Raw genomic sequence first — 22915 nt, 5'->3', positions numbered from 1 at the left:
ACACGTGAATAATGGTGGAACGGTGACTTGGTTTCACGATGAAAATGTCGTCCTAGAAAATTGGCTTGAGTGTGACTCGCTCGACTGTGGCTCGATCTTAGCTCAAGTGAATTTCAGACAAATTATTATTTCGACATCCGTTCAATAGTTCGTTTGAATAAATTTCAAACAGATTATTCACTCGATATCTATTTGACACTCCACATGAGCGAATGTTTAAAAAACCTAATTTTTATATCGTTGGTTACGGTTCACTGATAGTAAACTCCTTTTTAAGGTGGAAGTAGTCATAAGTGCTTCTATAATATAATTAGTATCTAATTTGGATGGCTGGTGGAGATCAGTCGGTGTCGAGTTCAATTAATTGCAAGATCAGTTTTTAGCTTGAAACGCCTCACTAATATAATACACGTACTACTGGAGATTGGATATACATAGCTATCTCTCCCTTGGCTCAGCACTCAGCAGCTCAAACTCCACATCGATCCCGATCCAGATCTAACTACAAACCTTCAAACTCCTCGTCCTGATCCAGATCTAACAACAAAACCTCTAGAGTCACTCCGCATCCAATATATAAATGGGAGAAGACATGCCTAACGTAGGACATAAAAGATTGTTGAATCTTCCTTAAAGAGAGAACCTTGTGAAGGGATGTGGGGTAAACCTCCAATCTCCAATTGCTACGTAAGCGTTCTACAATTTTATCTAAATGAAATGCTAAATCAAACAATATAGTTTCACATCCAAAAACCCAGAAATATAAACGGATAAAATTGATTGGGTCTAACCCATTGAAAACCTATCACTAATAATAAGAGAAGAGATAAGCCAATGAAGAAATAAACCAAAAGCAATCAGGTCAGACTCTTAAAACAAAAAGGTTTCACAAGGTAAATGGGACTCAATCATTCTCAGGAAGAAAATAGATCTCTATAAAAGGAGAGGATCTCTACAAAAGAATGGCACTCTCCACAAGCTCTTTATGTACAAAACTCCACTACACATAGCACCTCCACTAGATCTCTCTCAAGGGAGGCATCATCTTCAACTTCTGAAATCCTAGATTTCTCCATTGTATTGAGTGATACAAGAGGTCATGAGAGATTGTAAAATTATCTATCGTAGTGGATTTTGTCCCCCCAGCAATCCATAGGATATGGTCTACGCTATTAGACTCAATTAATTATTTAGGATTTATGACACAATAATCTCATTTTCAGTTTTTGGACGAAACGCTTGTTAAAAAACGGGTTCTGTTTATTTCGAGGCACTTCGCAGTTGAAATTGGGTTGAATTTCAATAAAAAAAAAAAAAAAAATCACAGTTAGGTTAGTGTGTATGTTTAGGATTTAATGGTGCAAAATTTATTTCCATTTTTCTTAGAGTGAATAATAACCTTAATAATAGCACAAAGTGTAGTGTTTTCAAAATCATAGTGTGAATGTTCAAATTAGGTTAGAGAAGTTTTATTTGGACACTTGGAAAGATCTTAGTCACACTTGGTGAATAGTATTGGACACTTCACACCAAGAGAAACCATGAGATGGAAATGTGAAGGAAATCAAGGTGTGAGATTATACCACCTAAACAAAACCCTATTCCATCCAACCATCCAAATTGTGCCAAAACCAAATAGGGTTTCAACCCTAGTAAAACCCTAAATTATTGGAATCCAGTTGAAACCCCAAAAACTTGGTTCAAATTGAAATCCTAAACGGTTTCCCCAAATCCTAAAGTTGGCCTTCAAATCCTATTTGATTCGATTTATAATATTGTGTTTAGTCACTTGATTAAATCACTTTCACATGTTATTAATTCCTCAAATTCATATTATGATATCATTATCCAACTCTTTAAACTTTGAAAATTTGATTGAGTCAAGAAAAATTAGATTTGGACTTGATAACATCTCAATCCCTAACTAAACCCTATTTAAACCCCAAATGAAGCCCCCACTTGTTTAAAGCCCATGAATTTTGGCCACATTGGTAAAGTTTTTTGAGGAAGTTTCCACTCACTCAAGGCTGACCATCTACTTCTCATAACAACCCCAAAGTTGTGCATGATGTGAAGGCCAAAGGCCACCTCACTACCACCCTTATATTGGAAGTTTACTTGACTGAAAACCACTCACTATTTACACATTTTTGTGACCTAATCACAATCCATCAAGGTGTCACTCAAGCCCATACTTCACTTTTCAGAAGTATATTAGGCGTACAAGTCACCATTTCACTTATTTCACCCCTTTTGCATGCCATTTTTGCACTCTTGTAAGTATTATCTCACTAAGCTTCTTTCATTAAGTTGTTCATCTTTGAGTCTAGGTTTCGTGGGTACCTTTTGTGTTGTATTTCAAGGTCATTTCATTGGTAAAAAATTATTGTAACTATGAAAAGGTCAATCTAGGCTACAATCTGGATAGTGTGTTGTATTTTGGAGTTTTTTTTATCAAACTAATGGACAAAGCTTGATCCGAAAATTTTTTGGAGTGTTTTAAACATGTTTATATGAATGTTCGTTGAGATTATTTGCATGACTAAAGTCTTTGATGAAATAGTTTCGTAGATCTAAAAGGTTAGAAACTAGAAGAGGAAAAACAGTTTCTATTTTAAGAAAAGTTTGGATTTTTTGTGGTTTATTCTTACTCCAATAACTTTGATAATTTTATTTAATGATCCTAAGCCTCTAATATACATATTAGAATGTTATTTTAAAAATTTTTTGTGTCAGTCTCAAATATATGAATTCTTATGCACGAGAATACTTGGTTAGGTCAAAAGTTTAATGTTTTCGGCTAGATACATGATTTGGTTTATGTTTAGCCATGTGATTTTAAGTTTAATGCTTGGATCTAATTTAGGATACATTTTTAAACCATATGATGTTTTGGATTAAAGATTTCACTATTGTATGCCTTGGATCAAGTGTTTGATCAAAGTAAAGTTTAGAAAAAATTTTGTTTGTGACTAAGTGTTGGAGCCGAGTACTTCAAATAATATTTTGTGATTTTTGGTGACGTTGATGTGTTGATTCAAAGCATGTTAGTTTTTAGGAATGCGCTATGAACATGTTAGAAGAAAGTTTTGGATTTTTAGAAGTTCTTAGAGATGTTTTGAAAAAGGTCAAAATCTTGAGATTCAAGGGTTTGTCCTTTGGTTAAATGTTTCGATATTATGCTTAAAAAGTTGTGTTTATGAGAAATATATTTTGTTGGATGTTTTAAGCATGTTTTTAAGCTTAGGACATGAGGATATTTGTTGCAATATTTCAGCTTGATCATGAGTTTTGGAATTTGATGAAATTGCAACAAAATCAAGATATATGACCTTTGGAAGTTTTGGCCTTTTGGTGTTTTTCATAGTTGTGGTTGGTTTTAAATTTTTTTAAGTTGATATTTGAGTTTAGGAAAAAAACATTTTCATGATGAATGTAAATTTTGGTATTTTTTGAGTTATGATGTGTGATCCTTAAATTAGGGATAAAATAGTCATTTTTCCACATATAAAGGGTAAAATGATAATTTTACTCTAAGTTAGCACTTCTTATGTTTTTAAGTCATTAGTGATAAAATTTCTAACATTTAGAACTCCTACTTACAGTTTCTTGTTTTACCTTGTAAAACATAATGATTATTATAAATTAGTTTCTAACTTACTGTCAAATTACTGTGTATGTGTGTTGGTAAGGGAACGATGTACTTATGTTATCATGTATGTTATGTCATGCCATGTCACTACACGTTTATTTGTTATACATATTATATTTTGTCACGAAATATTAATTTGTTACACATTATATTCTGTCATGAAATAGTTATATGTTACAATCTATTCCATATAGGGGTGTAAGAAAAAATTGAAAAATCGGTTGAACCGGACCGGACTGAACTGGTGGGTTCAGCCTGGTTTATAACCGATCTGGTGCGGTACCAGTTACACCCCTAATTCCATGTCACGTAATGCTATTTGTTACATGTTATGCGATATCACGTAATGTTATCTATTGCACATTACACCATGTCACGTAATATTGTCTGTTATTTATTATCCTATGTCACGTAATACTATTTGTTACACGTTATGCAATGTCATATAATGTTTCTATTACACGTTATGCCCTGTCGCGTAATGCTATATGTTACATGTTATACCATGTTATGTATTATTTATCTGTTTCATGTTACGTCAAGTCATGCATCTCACGTATATCATGTCATCTGTTATTTCATTTCATGTCACGTCATGTCTCGTATAAAGTGTATCTCTAAAACAGTATTTTCTTAGTCAGTCATATCTAGGATACTCGTGATGTAATCATTATGATTGTTCGAGCATCTTCATTTATAATTCACATAAGGTATTTCCAGCGTAATCATTTTGATTGTTAGATCAATGCTTTACTCAAATGCTCCTGGTGTAATCATTATGATTATCAGAGTATTACTAGGTACTCCTGGAGTAATTATTCTGATTGTCAGAGTATTACTAGGTACTCTTGGCATAATCATTCTAATTATAAGAGTATTACCAGGTACTTCTGGTATAATCATTCTGATAGGGTATCTCATTTAAAATACTTATGGCGTAATCATTTTGATTGTTTGAGTATCTTTGACGAAATATGTTGGGCGGAATCATATTGATTGTTCACTATTCCTAACGAAACGACTGGTGAAATCATTTTGACTGTTAGAATTCATTTTACGTTCAATTCATATTTCAAGTTCACGTTCAATCATGTTTCAAGTTCATATTCAGTTCATATTTAGTTTCAGTTCAAGTTTATTTTATGTTTAAGTTCATGCTCAAGTTTAGTTTATTGAACAAGATTTCAAGTTCATGTTTTTAACATTCAAGTTCATATTATGTCAAGTTTAGTTTCAATGTCTCTATAATTTTTAAGTAAACATATTTTTTAGTCTTGACCTACCTTAGGGGCTGAAGCTAGCCAATGGAGTCGTTTTGGCCATGGCATATTAAAATTAAATCGTGTGCTATTCACGTAATGTCCATTCAAAGCTATAAATACCAAACGCTTATAATAACAATAATAATAATAATAATAATAATAATAATAATAGGAGGAGGAGGAGGAGAGAAGAGTACAGTCAAAGTTCAACTCAAAACAAGAAGCGGAATATGAAGCTTCCTAGACTTTGTAGCTTCCCATTTTCCGTGCTCCGTTGAAATACCTAAATCTTAGAATAATTATGTTGAAAGGATGCCAGGTCTTTGGCATTCTTCAACCACAACCATATACTCTCTTACCTATATATATTTACGTGCTCCTTCTCTAACCTTGTGAATTTAGCCACTTGATCAAGCCCCAAAAGCCACAACACACGAGAGAGAGAGAGAGAGAGAGATGGGCGAAGAAATAGTAGAGAGCGCTCTTAGCTGCCTGGGGAAAGGATTCGACATAACGTCGGATTTCCGTCTCAACTACTGCAAAGGTAAAGAAAGATTAGTCCAGCTTAATGAAGCACAGAAACGAGAGCTTCAAGTACCTGGTTTTGGAACCTTCAAAGATGTCTCAGTCGATATCAAATGCGATAAAGGCGATCGAACCAGATATCAATCCGACATCCTCAACTTCAGTCAGGCATACACATCTTCCCTTCTTTTTCTTCTTCTTTGTTAGATTTTCTTTTTTTTTTTTTTTTTGGTCGTCGTTCTGGGATTCATGACTGATGGACAACTCATGGGTTTAGATGTCAGAATTTTTCAACCAAAAATCATCAGGGACGGGGAAAATCCCATCGGGGTGTTTCAATGCTACGTTCGATTTCCAGGGCAGTTCTTGGGCAACCGATGCAGCCAACACAAAATACTTAGGTCTTGATGGTTACTTCATCATCCTATTCAATGTTCACATTCATCGGTTTCCACTCGTTCTCTCTGATGAAGTTCGTGATGCAGTTCCGTCCTGTTGGGATGCCCGTGCACTTGCCAGGTTAGATTTCATGAATTGACTTTTGGGTTCTATGCTACAGACAAAATTGATTATTTTCTTCACCAGTAAGCATTAGAATTAGGAGCTGTACCTTTGAAGGTTTTGGCGATCGGAAAATTGGGTCAATACGATTATTGAGTCGGGTACGGCTTACTACTTTTCTTTAACCCAAACCAAACAAAATTAAAGTTTCATGGGTGAGTAGGCCAGGCTTTGTTTGCCGGCAGAGAAAAATCTTCTCCCTGCTAATGAATTTCTCATCGCTATACTCTCAGATAATTTGAAGAGTACTCTACGACTTAGGTTGAATGTTCAAGTTCTACCCTTTATAGCTGACGTGCATTTTCTAGAACAAATTCGGGCTTTGCAAGGACTTTTCTAACAACTTCTAGATTTTGGACTTTGTGAATTTTTCTATAGATGAAAATGGAAAACATATAGAGAGGGAAAATAATCGGCAAAACCAGAGCGAGCATAGGGACCATGTCAATAAAATAGGTCTGACATGCATAGAATGTAACATGCAAACCGCTGGGCACAATTAATTCTTCTTTGACGAATAATTCTTAATTAGAACCAGTTCATCTCGTTTTAAAATTAAAAAATAAAAAGTCAGTGGAAATATAAGAATTAAAAAAATCATTCTCATCAGTCATTATTTATTATTTCATACTTTATATCTTATAAAAAACACTCATTCACCTTACGAGAAACACTCTCTCTATGGAAAAAACACTCGTTTCGTTCACACTCTCAGTTTAAGGTGAACCACAGAATATTAAATAGCTTTTTAAAAACATTTAAATCTGTTTCTTTGTTGTGAAGGGAGAGTATATTACTCGGGATAAAAGTATAAAATCAGAATCCTCTTGTCATTCCGCACTTAGGGGGACAAGCCGATCTTTGACTTTCATTTGTCTAATTCTCAAATCTAGCTAATAATAAAAATAATAAGTAATAAATTACATTTTAAATTTTCAAAAGAATATTGTTACCTAATTATATTTTAATTTTTTTTTATTCATTATTATTATACTAAGTGGGTAGTCCATATTTTATTATATATATATATATTTTTTTGCCTTGTACTGCAATTGTGCACTTTACTATAAGGCCGAAAACTTGTCTGTACTAATTTGGTAACATAAATCATTTCATCTCATCTCATCTTATTTTATGTAATTATTATAATTTTTTTAAATTTTCACATAAAATACAATAAACAATTAATTTTTTTCAAATTTTAAAATAAAAATTATATTATAATAATATTTTATTTAATTTTCCTATCTCATCTGATCTGTGTAACCAAACGAGACCTTAATCTTTCACAATCTATTGCAATCCCAGCCTTCTTTTCTCCAAAGAAAAGTTTTACTTATTATCCTTACACTACACACCACACATAATTTTTTTTATTTTTTTCTCTTATCGAGTCAATTAGTTTAAGAATAATAAAATTAAAAAAAATAAATCTATAAAAATAAATATAGTGTATAATATATGAAAATAATGAGTAGCAAAACACACTCCAAATTCTTTCACTTGTCTTCTTCCAAATTTGGAAATAAACCTTGAGATGCCGTGATGAGATTCTAATTTTGAACTCTTACAGCATATTGTAATAGCCATGCACCGCACCGTATATAAGTGTCTTCTTCCGAGTACCGGGTAGTTTTAAGAGATGTTTGGGAATAGTGATAAGACAAATTATCAAAATTATTAAAAGCTGTTATAATTTTCTTTTCAAATATCACTTAAATATAAAATATTTTTTTATTTCAATTTTTTAATTTTTTCATCTAATCATTATATAATTTTTATTCAAACACAAAAATCAATACAACTTTTACAAATTTCAAAACAAAATACAAAAATCAATACTTCTAAATTTTCAAAATAAAAATTATATTCAAATAATTTTTAATTTTTTTATTTAATTTTTTTTTTAAACATGATAAAAAATTTTAATTCAAATTATTTCACTACTATTCACATAATTTTAAAATACTCCTAGTGTCCAAATGAGCCCCTAGTCCTCATATTTCTAGAAACTTATCAAATCAAATCATGATTTAACATTACATTCGGTATTCTTATTTTTTGAAATGTAATATTTGAAAATATAAAATTTTAAAAATGTAACTAAACTCACGATTGCAACTAAAAAGGAATTTTAAAAATGTTTGATTTAATTTTAAAAATCATTTAAAGATTATTTATCTGAAAGATATCCTTATTTTTTTTTTACTTCAAATGTATAAGAGAAATGATTTAAAAACTACATAAGTTTATAGAAAATAAAAAGTATATGCAAACTATGGCTTTTCTTGAATTTTTGAAATGCTCGCCCATTAATAGAAATATTCACAAGTCACTATCACTTCATCCATACAAACCAATATTTGTTCATTGCCCAATTCAAACAATATTACGCCATAAATTGTTTGTCACCCAACTAGAATAAACATCCTAAATTACATAAGATTATAAACTTAAAGGGGATAAGGCCCCATGGCTATTCCTCGGGTTGCCCAAGTCCTTCCTCCACGAAGTAACCCTCGTGAGCTATGTCTATATAAAAATCTATGGTTTTAAGTGGTGAAAATCATAATAGGACTACCATGGCGAGATGCCAATAAGACCTTAGTAAGTTAAAACCCATAACAACACTAACAATGTAAGACAGTGGTTATGAATATGAATGTATAAGTTTTATATAAATAAAAGATGAAACCACATGTATCATAAGTGTATCGAGGAACAAAACCTCCATGTAAAGCAACATAGTCATGAACCACCGTAAACATTATCGAGCACCCAGTGCCTAAATACACAATAAACATCTAGTAATAAATCATTTCCTGAACCTCAGGTCCAAATCAACATGCGAAATCACTCCATCACATCAACACGGGAAATCTCTTAGCAGTCTACACATGGAAACTCTCCACCAAATCAACATGTGGAATCACTCCACCATATCAACATGAGACTTCTCTTAACCCAAGCAATACGTGAATCACTCCACCAAATCAACGTGTGGAATCTCTCAACCCAAGCCAACACGTGGAACAACTCCACCACTCAGACCCATTTTGGTTTAGTAATGCTTATCACTACGACTCTCCATCATAGGTTGTGCACACACCCTAACTCCCTTCATCATAACGTGGGTAACGGGCACACGAATGACTTCGTAACAAGTGATGCCCAGTTCCACACTCATTACGTTAGTAGCCAAGTATCCTTTAGCATCCGCCAACAGAGAGGAAATAATGTTGACTCGAGAGTATTACCATTTCTTCGATCCTGTTGTCTCCAGATGGCAATCTAGAGAATGTTACTCAATTCTTAAGCGTCCTGAATAACTAGAGAAACTCCACTGATATAATACTCCATCTCGTCTTGGAGTTTGTGATACACACACACTCAGAACTCCAATTGAAACCGATACATTAATTACTTTGAAATCACACATCAAAGTAGGTAGTAATTGTAAAGAGAGAACTTGCACTTTCATGAGAGAGAAAGAGACTAAGAAATAGAAAATGAATACCCTGAACATACCTATAGACATTTACTCCATATTACTAGCATCATAGTAGGAGTGAACCTACTTGAATGGTGAATGCACACTAAGAGTTGCGTTGAAATCGTTGGCTTCCTTATTGATTATGACCTCTAGCTTTGCTTCCTCCTTGGAGTCCCGATCAAAAGGAAGAGAGAAAGAGAGTGTATTGAAATAGTTAGAGATTTCGAAAGTGAGATGAAGATTGAGGGTAAAATATCTCTTATGTGTGCTGTGCTGTCAGTTATGGTTCTGATAGTTATTGTTTCTACTTGGTCGAGGGGTAAATAGTGAATCTTTGTCGTCCTTGCGTATGTTGGATTGTGGAATGGTAGAGACTAAGGTTACGTTTGAATATTGAACTGAGTTAGTTTGAGATGATAAAATATTAGAATATTATTTATTATTATTATTTTTATTATTTTAAAATTTAAAAAAGTTAAATTATTTATTATATTTTATATTAAAATTTAATAAATTTAAATTTCAAATAAAGTCTAAGTAGATTGATAAGACAAGACTCGTACATCCATGCAGCTTGCCTTAGAAACACACACAATATGCCCCTTGTGAAAATCACCCACGTGGCATTGAGCTTTACTTGTGTGGTCAAATGTATGGTCTACAAAGTACAAACCCAAATTCCTCTTTTCCCATGTGGGCTCTGTTGAAAGATCATCTTTGGTGTACAAGCCTATGTACATCACCTGCTACCATGTACGCACTACTGTGCTATATTTTGGTGTTTCCAGTTTCGTATTGTGTTGTCCGTTGCTCGTACCAAACTTGGCTCGCCTTACGTATTATTAGCAGGACTTTGCTCTCCAAGGTGACATTTAACTTGCTTGCTTGTGCTTCTCATCTCCCATAACGTATTACTAGCTTTGACTGCCTTCTTCCTAGTTGCGTTTGTCTACGTTGTTGTTAATCCATTACTCGTCATCCGCACCGTTCGTGCGTCCCTGTGATTAGATGAGGTACTCACATAAACGCCTCCAAACGAAATAATCTATTAAAATTCCTAAAATTCTAAAAGATTACCCACATCCAAACGCCCCATTAAAGAATTAAGTAATCTAATGGGTCATCATTAACATTTGTATCTTTGTGAACTTAATTTCTTCTAGCATTGCTTGGACAATCCAATGAATACGTGTATGTTGATCATGATAGAAATATAAAATATAACAGAAATTGACAAGGAAAAGGGGAGAAGAAGAATGTGACAGAAATATAAATTAAGGGCCGACAACTTTGTTGTGCTCAATTATTTTTTTTAATTAAATTTAAAGTATATATCCCTATTTGTAGAGATATTACATGGAAATGAAATAAATTAAATATATCTATAGTATTAGAAAAATCAAAACACTAATCGATAATAGTAAAAGTGTTTGACAGATTCATTGAGAAATATGGGACCCATGTGATTGTGGGATTGAGCATTGGCGGCCAAGATATGGTGCTAGTTAAGCAAGATAAATCTTCCGGCTTGGGGCCATCAGAGCTCAAACAACACTTGGATGAGCTTGGAGATCAGCTGTTTACAGGGGCATGCAATTTCTTCCCGCAACACTCCAAAACTAAAGAGAAGGTTCTATTATTTAAACCGACCGGACTTTATTAATTGCCATCTCGTTTATTTTTACCCCATGTCAGACTTTAATCTAATCAAAATGTTGTTTGCACTAAAAACTTCATGACTTTCTTCAACTGCAGGCACCGCAGGCTTTCAATGTCTTCAGTTCACAACCTGTTGCCTTCAATAGCTTCTCATCTGTCAATGCAAAAGATGTAGGTTCGGTTACTGCGAGTATCGATTTTATATTAATGTTTAGTTAAAATGAAAGATGCATGAAAAATGACATAAGAATCACAAAAAGATGCTCTGATTTGACTTGGGTCTATGACAATAACTTGATGTTTAATAATGAAGTAGATGGGTTTTTGCAGGGACTCACCGTCATATGTTTCAAAAGGGGAGGTGATCCATCAGCCAGTAGCCATTCCGAGTGGCTTCTAACAGTTCCATTCATGCCGGATGCAATTCACTTTAACTTCATCCCCATCACTTCTCTCCTTAAAGGCGTTCCTGGCAAAGGTTTTTTATCGCATGCCATCAACCTGTATCTTCGATGTAAGTTTAAAACTCTACTTGATAAAGAGGGTATTAACCTGAAAATTAATGTCACACTCCAGAAAACGTATTGCTGATTGGTATAGAGTTCATAAAGAAACTGGATAGTAGTACACATTGCTCATATCATCCAAACGGACCAAATTAAGTAAACCACTCAATGATTCGCTCGGGTTTGTTTTCTTAGTGACGTGGGCTTGACCTCTGAATGGTTTACCTGAGATTTATCCAAGTAATAATACCATTGCACCGTAGTTTGCTATATATATATATATATATGATGTATTTTGTGTACTTTTCACTTGTCTTTTGTTGGGTTTGTTTCTTGTTTCGTTTTCAGCTAATTTATGTTGTATTTTATTTGGCTGCAGATAAACCTCCTATAGCCGATTTACAGTATTTTCTTGACTTCCAATTACACAGGATTTGGGCTCCCATTCACAACGATCTCCCACTTGGTTCTACCGCAAATAGGGCTACTCCTTCATCGACCCTCCGCTTCAATCTGATGGGTCCTAAGTTATATGTAAATCAAACGCAGGTGATCTTCATTCACATTTCGCAATGTTTCCTCAATTATTTTATGATTTGTTCAAGATTAATCGAACTAATTGGCATGTCATAACTCAACAGGTTACAGTAGGAAGGAGGCCCGTTACAGGGATGCGTTTGTATCTTGAGGGCATGAAATGCAACAAGTAAGTGTAAATGTAAGAATGACATTCATTTTTTTTTTCCTGTTTCTGTTCTTCAAGTTCTTGTAAAACAGAATCCAACTGGCCTAGTACTTTCAGCGGATCTCATACGGCTTAACATTGACTCGAAATGATCATATCTTAGGCTCGCTATACATCTGCAACATCTATCAAATGCTCCAATGATATTTGAGAACAAGATAGATGAAACTTCAAAATGGCGAGGATCAGAAGATGATGGCGATGATCGATACTTTGAAGCAATCCAAAGCAAAATGTTTTCCCATGTATCCACAGCGCCGGTTAAATATGACCCTGGGTGGACGACCTCTAGCAAGGACGCAGTCTTTATTGTCACCGGAGCTCAGCTTCATGTAAAGAAACACGACTCGAAGAGTGTCCTTCATCTCAGGCTCTCATTCTCTAAGGTGTCCGATTCTTATATCGGACAATCAACTTGGGTACAAGGGTCATCCGCATTTTCCCAGAAGTCAGGAATTTTTTCTGCTATAAATTCTTCATTTTTGGGAATCCCAGCAAAAGAAAAACAACCAATGGTGGTGGTGGATTCGGGAGTCTTTCCTACAGGACCTCCAGTGCCAGTTCAAACACAAAAGCTGCTAAAATTTGTAGATATGTCTGAGCTATGTAAAGGCCCACTAGATAGTCCTGGCCATTGGTTAGTTACTGGAGCAAGGCTTGACTTGGAGAAGGGAAAGATATGTTTAAATGTAAAGTTCTCGTTATTAAACATTTGTTGACGACAAAAAAGGGGGGTCGAAGTACTTGTAGAGAGGAACATTTGCAGCAACTTGCTAATAACAATGACTCCTATGTGAGTGCAAAAGAAAGATAGGATCTTTCAAACTTAAAGATGGATGAGTTAAGGTTGTTGGGCGTCCCTCCCTTCTTTACAAGACCTTAAAAGAAAAAGAAACAGCTTGTTATGAAATCATTACTCCCTTTCCTTTTTCACTCATTCTTTAATAATCTCTCCCTAGATTGGGGTAAAAATGTGTTTCACAGTTTCACTGGCCATAATCTTATTAAGAAGTGTATTCTGTTTATAAAATACCAAAATACAAGGATTAGTATAATTGATCTAAAAGTGTAAAGAAACATGAGCAGACCAACAAGCTACATCCAGGGCATGTGAATAAATTCTGTTTAAAAATTGGAGAAGGTATATGGTTTTCAAATCCTATATAACACCTCAAATATGAAGAACATGATACAGCAGCACAGCAAACTAAGAATAAATAAAAACAATTCTTCAATTCAATCCCTATTTCGCTATCCATAACGCCATTCTATGAATATATATATACATATATATAGCATGTGCCTTATGTGCTTCTTCAGCTTGTGAAACACTCTATAAAAGACCTTATGTGCAGAAAAAATGTTTAAAATCTCCAGTTGTTAGTATGCTTAGCCTATTGAGTAAATTACTCAATAGGCCAGAGTAATTAACAACATAACATTTAAGTTAATCCAGATACATTAATTTTAAACATACTGGTTTATTAATTTTAAACATTTAAACATACTGGGTTCAAATCATATACATCACATTCTTTGCCACATGTGGCACCATAGTATATAAATGATCTTCAATATCAACTAAATTCTTAAAATTTTGGCGTCTACATCATTTTCTGAGTCTTGAAATGATATTTTCTATATTTCTTCAAAAAATTATTGATCTAGAAATTGTTGTGGTTAAAAGAAAGAAATCTGGGTTCACATAACCCAATTCATTGTTGATGGACTTACATATCTAAAAACACAAGGTTGGCTCTAATGCATGACGAAATATAACTCATGAATTGGGATTCTTTCCAAATGTTTTGAACAATGCCATGTTACTCGAACTGCTCATACTAGTTCATCTAGTCTATAGAGTGAGGCCAAAGCTGAGTCGGCAGTCCTCCGATTTGAGATTTTTTTCCTTTCTCTCCTTGGGTAAGGAATATTTTGCGCAAACTTCTAAATACACATGGTAATAAAGCAACAAATAACCAGGGCAGCATGTTTGTCATCCTACCGCGTATAATTTATTAAAATGGAGTCAAGCATTCATCTCAAAAACATCTTTTAGTGAGACTTCACTATTATTTCTAAAATGTGTCAAGGCAGACAAACAAAAATTCATCTTCAGTACAAACCAGGTTTGACTCTGAACATGTACAAGGCAAGCTTGTCATACACTTTCCCAACATTCCTTGCATCAATGGTCGATATCATTGCATCAAAAATTTGAGGGCCGTCAATGTATAGGTTGTATTTGGTGCTAATTGATTATCAGGATCCCTGTTTTCTTTTCCAATGATATATGCATCTCTATTTCCTCAAATGCATTGTAAGATTTAAAAAAATTTGTAAAAATTGTGCGGAAGTTCTTGATCTAAGAAATCTCTGTTTATTAGATGTGATTATACTAGTGGGCGAGGCATTATTCTTTAATGGGAGCACTATGAACCAAGTGAAAAGTTATTTGGTTCTTAGTGACTATATGCAAGAGGCCTTAATCAGTATGGACTATAGAACCAAATGTGAATTATAAATGTAAAAAATACTAACTGCACCAAAGTCAACTCCATATTAGAAGAACATTCAGTAGCTTAAAAGAATGGAAGCATCTAGCATCAACTCATACTAAAAGAAAACATCGAATCAAAACAAGTACGCTGCATTTTAGCTGATTAATAAGAACTTCAGGTGCAACATAAAAAACTATATTTGCGTAGGTCAGAAAATTCTCCATCTCAAACTTTAAATGGTTCCAAAACTCAAGCAATCCATTCAAGTGAACCTAAACAACTAATTTTGCGTAGGTCAGTAAATTCTCCATAATTTAAACAAAGCCCCCCCAAAAAATAAAGCATATATTTGCTCCTTCAAAATTCACCCAACTCTCAAGTTCATTGCTTGAAAATTTTGCATGTCAAACTTGTCCCTATATTTTTCAAAGAATTCCGTTTGGATTTATTTTAAGGCATTGTACCTTACTCATTTTCGAATCTCTACTTTCATTCCTAGTTCCTACTCCTCGGAACCAAAACAAAAGGTGACCATAAAAAACCATATGGGCGTTACAAATGTACACTTCAACTTGCCTGAAACAAGAGGAATGGGATTTGAACGGTCTCTTAGAGATCACCCTGCAGTTGTTTCAAACCCCTCAACATAAACCCTATCTGACGAGATTTCGCCCCAAGAAACTGATCAAACAGATTGAACGCCACAGCAACGGGGGCATTGGCCTTGTTACCCTGATCAACGGCGTGGATCAACGCCCAATTGTCTCTGATCCTTTGGTCCCTGAACATCCAATACACAACAGGACCCACCGCCCCGTCCAATGCTCGCAATCGTTCCTTCAAAACCCTGATCCGGCCCGATTGTACGCACATCGACTTTCTGGGGGGAGAAGATAAGGAGGCCATAGTTGAGAAGGCGTGGAAGAGGCTAACGTTCGCAGAGGGTTTAGCGAAATGTAGGAGGTGGTGGGGGTGGAGGATGAAGCGACCCACGATGCGGAGGTTAAGAGAACGACAGAGAGAGTGGGGGCGTCGCGTAAGACTGCAATTTTTTGGAGAGTAATGATACACAGAAACTTCACATTCTGTACGTTATTTAAAAAATATTGATTTTACTTTTTTATATTTTTATAAAATATGAGAATAAAATAATAAAATTATATATTTTTAAATAGTATGAGATTTATATCTATTTTTTTTTTTTTGAGAAGAGGAATTGGAGAGAGAGAAGGGAGAGAGGAGAGATGGTCGGAACTAATTAAAAGAATGAGAGGAAACGCACATGTTTAAATTTTAGTAGTATTTTCTGCATTTTTTATTCTTGGCTAATAAGCATTAATTGGCTGCATGTGACTTTTACGATGATAACGTTCACCGCAAATAGTAGCTATTGCAGCGATTTTCAAATTCAATGGAAATAAAATGCCGCTATAGTAACAATATTTTTTTTGCGATGACAAATATCGCCGCAATAGGTATAAAAGTCGCTGCAAAAGTGAACAGTAAATTATCCCTCAACATTTCCCAACTTTATGTTGGAATTTAGCGACGACTTAAAAATCGCCGCAAATAAGGACTTTTTACGGTGATCTTAAATTCGCTGGAAAGGCCTAATTTCTTGTGGTGGGAGAGCTTCTCGTATCTAGGAGTTGTTATTTATACCAGGAGTCAGGGGAGGGGGACAAATTGTGTGTGCCCCCATAGAGTCCATGTTCTTTGCACTGTTCCTTTTATCAGAATCTTTTAATGCAGCGTGCTTTTACGATGGTGTCATTAATGTGTCGTGTGGCTCGAGTAGTGGTGCCATTAATACAGCGTGATTTCTTGATTTAATTTATCTTCGGTGGTCCGTCGATATTCTCATGTCAGAGGATCAAGGGTTCTCCGTCTTTCCCGTTTTGCCCTGTAGAAGTCCCCATGATCGGAGTGTGGCCGAGCAATGTTAAGCATGTCCGTCCCATCAGCCAGGTGTTTACTTTTCCTTATAGGTTCCTTGCTTCATGGGTAAGCTTGGATCCTAGGGTCAGGTATCGGGCTGAGGACCAGTGGGCTTGTGAGGTGGGAAAAATCCCCTTACACTTAGGTTTCAAGGGATCAATTATGAAGGGAGACAATGTTTTGATTTTCTAATGCACACGCCAATCTCATAGAGGTTGTCTTCCTTCTTGCCACTTGTCAAACATTAATAAGGATCTTAGAGTTTCTAGAAAGACAATTATGAGGGAGATGAAGAGAGTGTTTCGGTTTTTCAAGAGTTACATGCCACTTGTCCCTCATGCAAGATAGTTTTAGGCTTCTAGAAGAATCTAATGATGAGAAGAGAGAGTTAGAGTTTTGGCCAAGCAAGGGGTGCCACATGTTTTCCATGCAAAGGAGTTCTTGAGTTTCTAAGAAAATCAATGATTTGGAAGAAGGATAGAAGTTTCGGTTTTTGTTAAGGGCTATGCCACTTGGAGCCCATGTACACTAGCAATCCTTAGGTTTCCAAGAGAGGAATATTGAAAAGAGATGAATGTGATACTAGGCCATGCCACTTAGCAAGCATGCATGAAGATCTTTGGATCTCTAGAAAGCCAATCGTGAGGAAGTGGAAGAGAAGATTTCAAAATTTAAAGGGGTACACGCCACATGGCACCCATGCCATGGCTCTTAAGGTTTCGAAAATAGGCAAAAGAGAGGAAAAGGCAAGGGAAAAGTAAGTTTTCGGTGGAAGGGCTTGAGGGGTTCCGAATGCACAACACTAGTGGAAGAAAGAGAGGGGTGGGACACATGTCAAACATGCACTTGGAGTTAGTGACTCTAGTGTTCCTAAGATGAGTGGATGTGAGAGCATTTAAAGGGGTGAATTTTTGGCACTCAAGCATACCCCCTAGAGCAGAAACCGAAAAGACATGTTGCTCCTTCATATTTTCTTCACTGTGATATCCCATATGATAAGAATATGAGTAGGTGGTATATGAAATCCCACATTGCTTGAGAACGATATGTTCTTGCTCTTTATAAGGTTCCAATGTGGATCCAAATGAATCATTGACTAGTCCTTCTAGAGTATTGGTCATGTGGTTTGGGCCATCCATTGGGGCATTACAAATAGTATCAGAGCCTATCTCGACTATAAATGTGGGATTCGAGTTGTGCCACCTATGATTGACTGACCTACAAGGACATCAAGAATTTAACAGTGGGAGATTGTGATATCCAATATGATAAATATAAGAATATGAGGTGTATGAGATCCCACATTATTTGGGAATGAGAAGTTTTTGTTCTTTATAAGGTTCTAATGGGGCTCTAATTGTATCATTGATTAGTCCTTTTGGAGTTTAGGTCATGTGGTTTGGGCCTTCCATTAGAGCGTTACATTCACCCTTCCTCCTTCTCCCACTCTCATGCCCATCACCAAGAGAAAAATAAAAAGAAAACCCTAGTTCTTCCTTCATCCGATCTAATCGTCATCATCATCGTCCATTTCACTTGAAGATACGAAGTTCTAGGAGCCAGGCATTATAAAGACCATAGTTAGGTAAGAAAACTTCATGCTTCTCTTTTTTGAGGTATGTGAGTTCTTAGCTTGAGGTTTTCGGATTAAAGTAAGAAGTTCTCTAAGAATACTTCTTTGGTTTCAAAATCAAGAGAGTGATAGGTATATACCACTTGTTTAGCACCTTTCTAAAGACAAGACACTTGTTATTATTTGGTCCATTAGAGTTTCCAACGAGGGTAAATGACTTGATGTATACCAAGTAACTTTGGGCCTAATAGAGTTATATCCATGTGGTGAGTGAAGCCTGACGATAGATCTAATGTCATTCAATCACACTAGGGGTTTAGATCGTGTGTACATCCTTGGAGATGATTAGGGTTTTGCGAGATTTAGTTTCTTTGGAGCACAAGTTAGTACATAGATTCAAGTTTTCTTTCTTCAAGATTCTAACATTTAGAACGTACATGTTTAGCTTGCTTGATCGTTGGTATTACTTTATGTTGGAAGTTTTGTAAGTTAGCCTCTAACTTTCCCTTGAATAATATACTTATGTCTTGGTGTAAACGTCACATCTCTATTGCTTGTTTTGTTTAATGATCTGTCTACTCTCAAATGTCACATGATATGACCGATTTTAACTATTGCGTGATTGAATCTTCATGATATGTCCAAATGATGCTTTCTGGAATTTTGCTTCAAATGACATGTTTGGAGCTTTTAAGTATTGATATATGCCATGTTGAATCATCATGTGTTATGTCCATGTATATATATATATATTCGAATTTTCTAATTATTTCAACTTGTTCATAGGGTATATTTTTTGCATATTGAGTACAAGTACATGACATGGTCACATGAAAAGTTGCGTTGTTTCATCACAAGTTGCATGTCATATATTTTTCGTGTTATGTTTTAAAACAAATGATTTTTGTCATGACTCCAATGCTAGGATGGGGGAATATCCTAGTGGAATTCTCCCATCCACTCTGGAATGCTTAAATTAGAGTGGTAGCCCTTGGGTTGCAAAGTACAGTCAACAAACTTTGAATAGGTTCTTTTTAAAAGATTTCGGAGTGAAGTAGTAGTGCCTAATACTAGTGGGTGAAACAAATTGTACATACGGTGAATGCAAATTGTGAATTGCCGTATTATATTGTAAGCCTACTTCAAGGCGAGGTCAATATATGGAGAGACAACTTTTGATATGAGACTTAGGAAATATAGCTACTCTCTCATGGGAGAGATTTATAGAAGAATTTGATAATCGATTCTTTTCCAAACCCACCAAGCAGCAAAATGCCCAGGAATTCACCAATATTATTCAAGGGAACCAAACCATGGAGGCCTACAGGGCTTGCTTCTTGGAACTAGGAAGGTTTGCTGCATTTGATAGAAATAGAAAAGATGCAAGCTCAAAATTTCCAAGGAGGCTTGCAATTGAGGATTCATAGTCATGTTGCTTGTATTAGGATTAAGAATTTTTGAGTTTTGTTAATATAGCTTTGATAGCAAAAGCAGAACATAGGTGCTTAATCACCTAGATTAATCCAGAGCATAAATGGACTCTTCCTTATACGCCTAGAGGAAGCATGGAGAAGAAGAGAGCTCTGCCCACAATGGATAAAGGAAAAGGAGTGATGATTGAGAACCTAACACCTGTGACACCGCCAATATGTCGTAGATGCGGATAAAGGCACAATGACGAATGTAGAATAGCCACGAGAGCATGTTTCTAGTGTGGGTAAACGGGTCATTTGATTTGAGACTATCCTTGCAATACCCTTAGGATTGGAACAACACACGATCCCATCCTTAAGACTCCAGTGAAAGTTTGAGTCTATGCAGTAATGCCAAGAGAAGTGGATCTAGAAGCTGCTGAGGTAGTTGAGGTAGAAGTGATCACTAGTATTATTCTAACCTTACCTTAGTTAATAGGATAGTTAGCTTTGCTTAAACTCTTTAGTTAATAGCGTTACCTTGATTAGGTAAGGTTAAGTTGGTGCGATATATGGCTTGAGTATTATTTGATTTTAGAGCATCTCAGTCTTTTATGTCTGCTACTTTTAGGCGACTATGTGATTTACCTATGAAACTGTTAGCCTGAAAGGTGTTGGTGACAATTCCTAACAGAAATATAGTTAGCTATACTTGAGTAGTTAGAGACTGCCCTTTAGAAGTGGAGGGGCTTGTGTTGAAGGCAGATTTGATCATATTCCGTTTGATGGAGTTTGAGGTGATCCTAGGCATGGACTGGTTATTTAGACATTATGTTTATCGTAGATGGTGTGACCACCTATTTGTTATTCATTGCAGAAAAGGCAAATGGGACTAATGGTAAGTATCCATTACCTCGGATTGATGATCTGTTCGATCAGTTACAAGGAGCATCTATGTTCTCAAAGATAGACTTAAGGTCAGGATACCATCAACTTAAGATTAGGAAACAGGACAATGCTAAGATTGATTTCAGGACTCAATATGGACATTACGAGTTCTTAGTAATGCCATTTGGTTTGACCAATGTTCCAGTAGTATTTATGGATTTGATGAATCGAATCTTTAGGCCCTGCCTGGATAGTTTTGTAGTGGTGTTTGTAGATGATATCTTGATCTATTCTTGAAGTGATAAAGTACATAAGGAACATTTGAGTCAAGTACTAGAGAGGTTGCGAGAGGACCAATTATATGCAAAACTTAGTAAATGTGAGTTTTGGCTTCAGGAGGTGAAGTTTTTGGGGCAGGTGATTTCCAGTACTGGTGTAGCAGATGACCCCAATAAGATTGGCATAAGCCAACAAACATACACGAGATTTGTAATTTTCTTGGTTTGGCTGGGTACCATAGAAGATTCATAGATGGTTCCTCTAAACTCTCTGGTCCTCTTATTGCGTTAACCAAGAAGAACACAAAGTTGCTTGGCGTGAAGAATAAGAATGGAGTTTTCTAGAGTTAAGTGGACAATGACTACAACTCCAATTTTGGCTTTGCCTGAACCCCATAAACCTTATGTGGTTTATAGTGAGGCGTCGAAGATGAGTCTTGGATGCGTATTGATGTAGGAAGGACGAGTAGTTGCTTATGCCTCTCGTTAGTTGAAGGGTCATGAGCAAATTTACCCCACTCATGTCTTGGAGTTAACTGCGCTAGTATTTGCACTAAACATTTGGAAGCATTATTTGTATGGAGAATGGTGTGAGGTTTTCATTGATCACAAAAATCTCAAGTATCTTTTCAGCCAAAAGAACTTGAACATAGGGAGAGGAGATGGATAGAAACATTTAGTGGCTACTAGTGTGAGAAAAATTACCATCCTGGAAAAGCCAACGTGGTGGCAGATGCCTTGAGTCATAATGCTCAACAGGAGATGGAATCTATGTTAGGTTGTGACGCCCCAAAATTCTGCTTGAGATTTGACGAAACTTGAAGCGTCGGGACAAGTAACATAAGGTTATCTGTCTCCATTCATGACAAATAAAGATGCAATGTACCTAGCATGCATCTAGCAACATGTAATATTCACGGTGGATATTTTTTTTTTCTTTAAGCAATACTATGTAACAGAAGTTATATATCCCAAAACATAAACATGCTTCATAAAATTCACATGATAACTGGTATCCAAAATGTTACAATTTTTGTCCAACATGTTTGTAACATAAAGAGTACTGGAGACGACGCTCCATAACTACAATCTGAAAATAAAAGCTATTGTAATAATTTGTTGAACCGTTCATGAAGCTTAACTATGATATCCAAACTGATGTACTAAAAATGGGGGATTGGCTCCATCGACTATTTGTCTGTGCTCCACATTCTATTCGACCTCCTCCAATCTCTCATGTGTAGGTTCTCCAGATCCTGACACATTGTCTACCATTATGGGGGGAATGTTAGGTTGGACTACCAAGTGAGATTTGATTACTAATCTCAACAAGTTAACAAATAACTTAAACCGACAGATTAAAAATGCATGTGTGACAGTAAAAGCATGAATGCAAAATATGAGGATGAGTAAGCTTGACGTGACATGACAAACAACATGACGTGCTAATATGACTTGAACTGACAAGAAACGAAATGAACTGACATGAAACAAACATGACATAAAGCTAAACGTGAAACTGAACATCAATTAAACTTGAACTGAATGTGAACTGAATTGAGACTGAACATCAATTGAACTAAACATTAAAATAACATGAACGTGAACGTGAACGTGAACGTGAAATGTTGAACTGGAAATGCTAGCTCTTGCAACTGAAATTATGAATTCTGATTAAGAAAATAGGAGCACTCAAGTAGCTCTTACACCTTCGCCATGAGTATCCTTTTTCTATTACAGTAGATTATACTCCTTCTCCGTAGTACCAGGCAGCACATATGCCTTGACCGCAGTACCAAGCAGATCATATACTCCTTGACCGTAGTACAAATTAACATATAACAAGAACTTGAATTCAACGTGAATTAATATAGCATGAAACTAAACACGAAACTAAAATTTGAAATTGACTTGACTCACGT

The 22915-nt window shown here is 35.5% G+C and overlaps 1 protein-coding gene across 1 annotated transcript; it reads left to right on the top strand.

The window, feature by feature from the left end:
* Positions 1-5216: 5216 nt before the first annotated feature.
* On the top strand, positions 5217-13278 carry LOC109004003 (MACPF domain-containing protein At1g14780). Its single transcript, XM_018982374.2, has 8 exons — positions 5217-5607; positions 5717-5958; positions 10931-11123; positions 11249-11323; positions 11483-11666; positions 12038-12207; positions 12300-12364; positions 12507-13278. The coding sequence occupies exons 1-8, from the start codon at positions 5371-5373 to the stop codon at positions 13120-13122; spliced, it is 1782 nt and encodes a 593-aa protein (XP_018837919.1). The 5' UTR covers positions 5217-5370; the 3' UTR covers positions 13123-13278.
* The last annotated feature ends 9637 nt before the right edge of the window (positions 13279-22915 follow it).

The sequence above is a fragment of the Juglans regia genome, chromosome 13 (assembly GCF_001411555.2).
Source record: "Juglans regia cultivar Chandler chromosome 13, Walnut 2.0, whole genome shotgun sequence".
Classification (NCBI taxonomy): Eukaryota; Viridiplantae; Streptophyta; class Magnoliopsida; order Fagales; family Juglandaceae; genus Juglans; species Juglans regia.
This window is presented reverse-complemented; position numbering and strand designations above follow the sequence as displayed.

Bases quoted from the DNA above. Each gene is read 5' to 3' on its own strand.
- LOC109004003 (XM_018982374.2), top strand. From the start codon at position 5,371: ATGGGCGAAGAAATAGTAGAGAGCGCTCTTAGCTGCCTGGGGAAAGGA. The intron at 5,608-5,716 runs GCATACACATCT...TCATGGGTTTAG, and splicing joins ACATCCTCAACTTCAGTCAG to ATGTCAGAATTTTTCAACCA. The intron at 11,667-12,037 runs GTAAGTTTAAAA...ATTTGGCTGCAG, and splicing joins CATCAACCTGTATCTTCGAT to ATAAACCTCCTATAGCCGAT.